This window comes from Octodon degus, unplaced genomic scaffold (assembly GCF_000260255.1).
Source record: "Octodon degus isolate 3935 unplaced genomic scaffold, OctDeg1.0 scaffold00393, whole genome shotgun sequence".
NCBI lineage: Eukaryota > Metazoa > Chordata > Mammalia > Rodentia > Octodontidae > Octodon > Octodon degus.
This window is the reverse complement of record NW_004524969.1, coordinates 212,354-220,267: the sequence shown is the minus strand read 5'-3', so window position 1 is coordinate 220,267 and position 7,914 is coordinate 212,354. Positions and strand designations below refer to the sequence as shown.

The window sequence follows — 7,914 nt, the reverse complement described above, 5'->3', positions numbered from 1 at the left end:
GCGGGCACCGGCGACCCCGGGGGCGGCGGCGGCGGCCGGGGTAAGCCGCGGGGTCGGTCATGCGGCTGCGGGGCCCGCGGCCCAGAGCGTGCGCCCAGCCCTGAGCGAGGTGAGCGCGGGGAGGATCCTGGGGGCTCCCGGAGAAGAGGCTGTGGGCGGTGGTGGGGCTCGAGAGGGCCCGAGGGGCTCCTGGGAGGGACCCCGGTCATTGGGACGACCGAGGGCGGAGTCTGGGGGCTTGCGGGGAGCTCCGGGCCTGGTAGATCCCGGAGGACGGGGTCTTAGGGTCCCGGGGTGGGGACTCGGAGCTCTTCTGTCGGAGTCGCAGCGTGCTGCACCGCAAGGGGCTAGCCCGGGCCCGACGGAGGGCGGCTGTGCGGTTGGAGGCCCAGGCTCGGGGACTGACTGTAAGTCTGCAAAGGGGTCCCGAGGAAGGAAGAGCTGCGCTCTCCCAGGAGACTGAAGGGAGATGGACTTCGGACTTGGGCTTAGAAGAGCGGGATCTCAGGGGTCTACATACCCGCCCGCGAGGGGAGGCTGGGAGGAAGGGCGAGAGGAGGCTCAGGCCTGGGGGGAGGGTCCCAAAGGAGTCAGGGCTGCTAGGCGGGGTGCTGGCGGCCAGGTAGAGCGCGGAGGAACTGGGGCGGAGGGAGGGGCGGGTGCGGAGCCCGGGCCCCGGCAGGGAGCCGGCGGGCACTGGCCTGGGACAGCGGGGCTAAGGCCTCGGATGAAGGGGTTGGGGTATTTGTTTCGAGCTGAGGGTAGAAACCAGCAGGCAGCTGGCCGTCAAGTCCCGGGGGCACGGGGCGAGGGGTGGGAGGAGGAGCCGGCCCCAGCTTTCCCAGACTCCGGTCCCCAAGCCCCTCTATCCCCATGAGGCTGAGGGTGTGAGACTGAAAATGACCTCAGACTCCAAAGTCCTTACTGGTGCTGGGCAGTTTCAAGACCCTAGGAAGTCTGGTTAAAGGGAAGTGGGCTCGTGTCCAATTGCTGAGGGTCGCAGTCTTCCCGGGTAAAGAGGTGATGAGTGTCGCTGGTATTCAAGCACCCGGAGATCTCTGGCAGATGTAGGCTGGCTGTGTCAGAATGAGCCCCATATCCAGGGATTGTGTGGCACCAGGGACTTCCCTTCGGGGAAGTGGGGATGTGAAGAGCGCGAATGGAGGCGTTGGAGCCCTTCAGTCCCAGATTGAGAAGCCCTGTAATCGGGGTGGAGTCTCTGGGAGAGCCCCTAATGGGATTTTAGAGCCACAGCTGTGACTTAGGAGTTCTTGTTTGGAAGTCTAGTGTTGGGATCCAGGCCCCACGTTGGTTGTTGAAGAAGGTGTGTGATCGGAAGTCCTAGGAGATTGGGGTCTAGAATGTCTGCCATGGAATTTGGGGGTCGTGTGATGGGAGTACTGTTGTCAGGGAGCACCAATCCTTAGTTCCCAAGGTGAGGAGCCTCTAGTCTTGCTGGAGAGTTCTGGTTAAGGTGCTGGGTCCTAGGGTCCCAGTTCATGGCTTTGATGTTCTGGGATCCCTGGTCAACACAGTGGCTCCAGCTTTCTGAGTTCCCGTGTGTTGGGATCTGGCAACCAATTCTCAAACTCCAAAATCCCCATTTCAGTTTTAAAATTTTATTGAAATTCAGGTTTAGAATTTAACACAGTATTGTGAGTCAGAGATATACCTCCGCAGCACCTTTCTGGCAAGTGTGAAGCCCTGAGTTTAATTCCTGGTACCAAAACAACCCCACTAATATTATTTTGAATGTTGTCTAGTCAGTATTTTCATTGTCTTTACGTGACGCCTGGGTATAAATTTCAAGAACTGATACTTTCACCAGGTGTGGTGGTGCATGCCTGTAATCCCAGTGTTTGGGAGGTTGAGGCAGGATTTTTTTTTTTTTTTTAACATTTATTTAGTGTGTGTGTGTGTGGGGGCCAGCTCAGCCCACCAGGGGGCGGGGCTGGCTGGCATGTGGTGCTGGGGGATCGAACAGCAATCCCTGTGCTTTACCAAGCTTGTTCCAAGTAGGTGCTTTAGACCACTGAGCCATCCCTCCAGCCCCTTGAGGCAGGATTGTTGAGAGTTTAAGATCAACCTGGGCTGCAAAGTGAGCTCAAGGAGTTCAAGGCCAGCCCAAGCTGGCATAGCGAGAACCTGTCTCAAAAAGATCAAAACAAACAAACAAACCTGATGCTAATTTTTCATGAGTTGCCAATTACAAATTCACTAAAATATTGGATACTTCTCCAATTGTTCTTATCTCAGTGTGAACCATTCTACAGTCTGAATTCTGCATCCTGTGATATCTGATTGGAGCGCCAAATTGAGGTCAGGACGCTGGGTCAGAGGCAGCAGTTTTTAGGGTTAGATTTGGCTGTTAGGGTCCAGATATAAGTCCAGTAGCCGAACCTAGGACTGGAGCCTCTGTTCAGAGTCTTGGATAGGTCTGAGGTCAGGGTTCTGAGGCCAGGACGGAGGACTAGGGATCCTTGATTAGGATGCATTTGGGGGCTTTTGAGTATGGTGGATTTTCTTGATGTGGCTCACATATCGGGTCCAGGCCTGGAGCTAAGTTGTGTGGCTCATGTGAGAGTTCCAGGCAGGTCAAGCTTCAGAGCATCCAAAGACCAAGCGCAGTCCCCCGGCCCAGGGCTGTAGATCCTGTCTCACAGTGCAGGTGGCAGGCCTCCCTGTTGCAGCGTGGGGTCATGGCTGGGTCTTAGGGCAGGGTAGCGCTGGCTGGAGTCTCAGGTCAGAGTCACCAGCTCAGCCTGGGTGTGAGGGACCCTGGTGGGGTCTGGTCTGTAAGTTGTCTACCAGGGCAGGGCAGGACAGCATCTGTCATTGGCGTTCCATGATATTTGGGAATCTTCTCCAGGGTTGGGGATCTTAGCCCAGAGTCAGACAGAGCTACTCCCTGGGTCAGAGGCCAGCACTGGGGTCATGGCTCAGGACCCAGGAGAGGAATGGAGAAGGTTCTATCTTGGAATCATTATTTCCAGCAAGGGTTCAACGTCCCAACGTGAGGTGAGGGACTCAGGGGTCTCCTCCAGGGTTCCAACCAGTTTCCTCTCCTGCAGGCCCCGCAGGGCGCCCCCCGCCGCTGAGGATGAGTCACTGCAGCAGCCGCGCCCTGACCCTGCTGAGCAGCGTGTTTGGTGCCTGCGGCCTGCTGCTTGTGGGCATCGCTGTCAGCACGGACTACTGGCTGTACATGGAGGAGGGCACGGTGCTGCCGCAGAACCAGACTACTGAGGTCAAGATGGCGCTGCACGCTGGCCTCTGGCGGGTCTGCTTCTTTGCAGGTGCGGGGCACTGCCCAACACTGCCTTGCCCCCACCTTGCCCCCAACCACGCAAGCCCCATGCCCAGTCCCTTTCCTGGGGTCCGAGCAATCAAAAAAAAAAAAAAAAAAAAAAAAAAAAGAAAAGAAAAAGAAAAGGTGCACGTCTTCTCCTGGATATTGAAGTTTCTGCAGAGTGCCCACTCCTCATTCTTTGTTCTCCGAATCTAGGAGTCTTAGACCAAGTCCTGGCCCCTCGCCCCTTTCCCACCCTAGAGACCCTGTAGTGCTGGCCCACAACGCGCTCCTCATTGGGGACCTGGGGTCTGGCCCTGCCCTCACCCACCTGGGGTCTCGAGGGACACTCACAAGAACTCCCAAGCCTCCCCTAAGGCAGAACACAGTCTCGGGTGTGCCTTGCCCCCCACCCAGGGTCCTCGCCCTCTGCCCTGACACCTCTCTTGGAGCTCAGCATCCACCCTCCTCTCCATCCCTGCCTCTGCCCCCTACCCCTACCAGGTCGTGAGAAGGGGCGCTGCGTGGCCTCGGAATACTTCCTGGAACCAGAGATCAACTTGGTGACGGAAAACACGGAGAATATTTTGAGTGAGGGAAGGGCGTGGAGGAGCGCAGTCAAAAAGGGGTCCTGGGAGAAAGGCCAGGACGTGGGAAGAGGGGGCTACAGCAGGGGGGAGGGAGGGCCTGAGTGGGCGTGGCCTGGGTAAAGGGAGTGACCTTGTTGGAAGGCCAAGGGGCGGATGGGGGGCAGGGGCTGCGGGAGACCCTCACCTGCCTCTCACCTTGTTGCCTCCAGAGACCGTGCGTACAGCCACACCCTTCCCCATGGTCAGCCTGTTCCTCGTGTTCACCGCCTTTGTCATCAGCAACATCGGCCACATCCGCCCGCAGAGGACCATCCTGGCCTTCGTTTCTGGCATCTTCTTTATCCTCTCGGGTGAGCCCAAGGGAAGGGCTGCGGCCAGGCTGTGGCCTGGGAGGGCTGTGCCCGTTGGAGCGTCCTGTGGGGTCCCTGTTCTTGAGGGCAGCAGAACCCACCCTGCGGCCGGGGGCGGCTGGGAGGCAGTTGTGCGCCCCGCCCCCAGAGCCTGTATTTTTAACCGTCCCTGATAGTTTAGTAATTAGCAGTTTGTAAGGCGCTCTTTTCTGTGCAACATTCTGTTTTCGGTTTTATGTTGTCTTTTTTTTTAACCCAAACAAAAAAGTCAAAATAATTTTGCAGTGAGCCCTCACATCCCCCCTGGTGGGTCGGTTGTGCGCTTACTGTGGGTTCGCACCACCCTCTGTTCGGCCCTTTGCATCTCATCCCCTTTCAACTCTCTCTTAGTGTTTTTTCTTTAGGATGCACTGCGTTGTGAGGTTTAGGCTTCGCCCTAAATGCTTTGCCGTGCAGGGCTCTAGTTCAGTATTTGTTCGTAGGTCTTTTATTTTGAGGTGCAGCGCTCTTGGGTATGTGGCAGGCTCCTGGCGAGCACCTCCACCTAGGTGCTATTATTAGCTCTCACCTGATGAGGTGGGGGGTTGGGAGCCAGCGCTGGGCAGGGACTTAGTTGCCCACTATTCCAGTGTGAGCTTTTGCCAGATGGCTGGGCGTTCAGAGCTCTCAGCCCTCCACCTCGCAGCGGGGCTGCCTCTTTGCATCCAGCACAGTGCAGCAGAGGCCAGACGTGTTACTCCTAAACCCACCAGTTCAGCACACCCAACTCATTCCAACCCAATTCTCCGGTTTGGTTCAAATGCGGATACAGTAATTTAATGAAACTCAGATCTGGTCCTTGCAGTTGAGCTGATAGTTCATAAACACCCCCACCCCCACCCCACACAGTCTCACCTCCACCGTGTGCCCTGGAGCCTGCACCCTGTCCCCAGCAGTTTGTGTAGAGTCACGCATTGATCTCCAGTGTCCCCTCCCCCAGTCTCCTCCTGCTCCACACCCAGCTCTCCCAAGGCCAAACCTCCCCCAGCCTTCAACCCAGCCTGCTGAGACCTTTTCCCAGGAAAGCAGGGTGCAACCTCAGCGCAGACTTGAATCACGGTGTGTGGAGCCAGACACCGAGCTAAAATAAGACACGGGGGATGGCATGATCCGAGAGTGTCACAGCAAAAAGGCCTCATCATTTTTCAGATGGAAAATAGTGGCCTAGAGAGAGAGAGAAAGTGGGGCAAGAGTAGGTAGCACGGGGAGTTTTATTCAACATACCCTAAACGTTAGAAGGGAGGCCCCATTGTTTGCAGACACGGAAGTGGAAATGGGCTGGGGGAAGGACAGCCAGTTGGTGACAGAACAGGAACCCAACCCATGTTTTGATTTAAGCATGTGCCCACGTGCTGCCCCGGAGCCAACTGGCTAAGGTCAGGCTGGTGGTCAGACTTCCAACCTGGCATTTTGGGAGAAACTGAGCCGCACTGCCTGACCTTGGTTTAGTTCATAGCCTATATACGCAGTCCCAAGGGATCACCCACGTGTTCTCAAGCTTGCCAGGTACTGTGGCTAGAAAGACCAGGGTGAAAGTCTTCCCTTGTGGAATTGTTGCTAATAATACTTGCGCTGTGGACCCTGCAGTCAGAATGCCGTGTAACTTCCATGTGCCACGAGATATTCTTTATTGAGCCCCACCAGTAAAAAAGAGTGCAAAAAACCACACTTAGGTTGCAAACCATCCAAAACTATGTGGCAGGCCAAATGGTAACTGGCCAACACTGCACTACTTTGTGGATATAAAGTACCTAGACTCTAAGTGCTCCACACGTAGCGGAAATAAATGATTAAGAAAGCAATAGTGAAAAAAGAAAAAAAAAAAAACAATAGTGGTGATAGTGGTAACTGCAACGTAATGGGTGTTCGGGGCCAGGCAGCTCTGAGTTCTGTGAATTAAGTTGTTTATTTCTCTTGACCCAGTAATGTGGGCACTGTTTTCTGTTTTGATCTTTGGTTTTGTGGTTTGAAAGGTACATTCCTGTTTCCATTTTGACACAGATGCTCTTGGAGGTTAAACTTCCTGCCAGTAGAGGAAGTATCCCAACCCAGCGTGCCTCACCGGGACACTGTCTGCCTCGCTAATGTTAGAAAGCCTAGATATGAAGGAAGTTAGAAGGCGAGCATAAGGCTGAACAGAAGCCCAGCACCTTAGATCTCAGAGCAGAGATCAAGTTGTTACCCCAAATTTACAGTGAGGGTGCCAAGCCTTAGAGAAAGAGAAAGAACTGCCTGAGATCAGGAAGCTCAGCCAGGTCCTTGAGGCGGAGTTGGCATGGGACCAGCGTGTAGGTCTGCATGATGTTGCAGGAGGCGTGGGCGGGGGCGGGAGGGTCATGGACACGGGACTCTGCTCCAGCAGCCTCCTCTTGGGGAAGGGCTCCGTGGGCACCGAGCTGGGCAGCTGTGAGAACTGGGTTTTGATAGGGAGGTCAGTAGAGCCCGTGACTGGCTGCATGTGCTTGGGCAGCAGGGACAAAGCCAGAGGGCATTGATTTTCTTTTTCCAGGCCATGAGAGTGGTGCCGGTGCCTGCCCCATATCTACCTGATCCCCAAACCTGGCTCGTGCCAGGCCCTGTGCTTGGCACTGACAGCTGAGTCGGTGCCACCTGTCTCAGCGCAGCCCCCTTTGGTGAATCCCCACTGCACTTAGAATGCATCCTGCGTCCACGCCCGGCCCACAAGGTCTTCGGGACTTGGCTGCCACTCAGCTTGCTGACCTCATCGCCTAACCCACTCGCACTCCGCATTGGGGATGCTGATCCGGCCTCACCTTGGGAGGAGCTCTGGCGCTCCTCGCCACTGGGGGCTCTTCCCCAGCCACTCCAGGGGTTCTTACTGGCTCCTGCTCAGAGCTGCTTTTCCTGGCAGTTCCTAGTGCTATCCAGCCCTCTCTTACCCAGCAGATCCTGGATGATACATAGTTCTTACTGCTGTTCTCATGACCTGTTCCCGGTCTCCTTGACTAGAATGTGAACTCCAAAAGGGCAGAGACCTTTTCAAACCTGTTTGCTGCGTGCAGGGCATGGAGGACCAGCTGGTGTGAAGTTGAGTGTGGAAGCGTGGAGTGTAGATGGCTCTAGGTGACGGTCAGGGTGTTACTTGGACACCATAGGTGGCATGGGCATGATCAGAGAGTGCTTTCCAGAGGAGGGGCGTGGAAGGTGATGCTGAAAAGGGGAATTTCCCAAGCGCAGAAAGGAGAGTGCTGAGTGTGAGAACGAGTCAGTGCTGCAGCTGTCCATGGTTCTGAAACCGTATTGTCCGCTGCCGGGTCTGTTCAGCGTGGAAGGCAGGTGATTCTCTCCTACCGCTACCGCGAACAAAGGAAAATGGAGCAGATGTTGAGGAAGTGGAGAGTAAGAGACTTGGGTTTCAGAGAGAGAGAGAGAAGAAGGAAAAGCAGAGGGAGAAAAAGATGAAAGTTAGTTTTGCCAAATCAGACACATGTAATGGCCAAAGAAGAAAAGCAAGGGTAAGATTGAGTTACCACAGTCTAGGAGGCTGGGACAGGAGGATCCCCAGTTGAAACCCAGCCTGGGCAGCTTAGACCCTGCCTGCGAATAACAGTAATAAAGGATTGGGGGTGTAGTTCAGTGTGAAGGCCTTGGGTTTAAATATTTCCCCCAGAAAAGTTTATTTCTT

General features: G+C 55.3%; 1 protein-coding gene across 1 annotated transcript in view; it reads left to right on the top strand.

The window, feature by feature from the left end:
- The first annotated feature begins 34 nt into the window (after nucleotides 1–34).
- The window catches only part of Cacng7 (calcium voltage-gated channel auxiliary subunit gamma 7), a 19,572-nt gene continuing 11,692 nt past the window's right edge, over nucleotides 35–7,914 (top strand). The window contains exons 1-4 of the mRNA XM_004648357.2: nucleotides 35–109; nucleotides 3,072–3,296; nucleotides 3,794–3,880; nucleotides 4,089–4,229. Coding sequence (XP_004648414.1) covers nucleotides 3,101–3,296; nucleotides 3,794–3,880; nucleotides 4,089–4,229 — 424 coding nt within the window. The 5' untranslated portion in view covers nucleotides 35–109; nucleotides 3,072–3,100. The remainder of the gene's footprint in view (nucleotides 110–3,071; nucleotides 3,297–3,793; nucleotides 3,881–4,088; nucleotides 4,230–7,914) is intronic.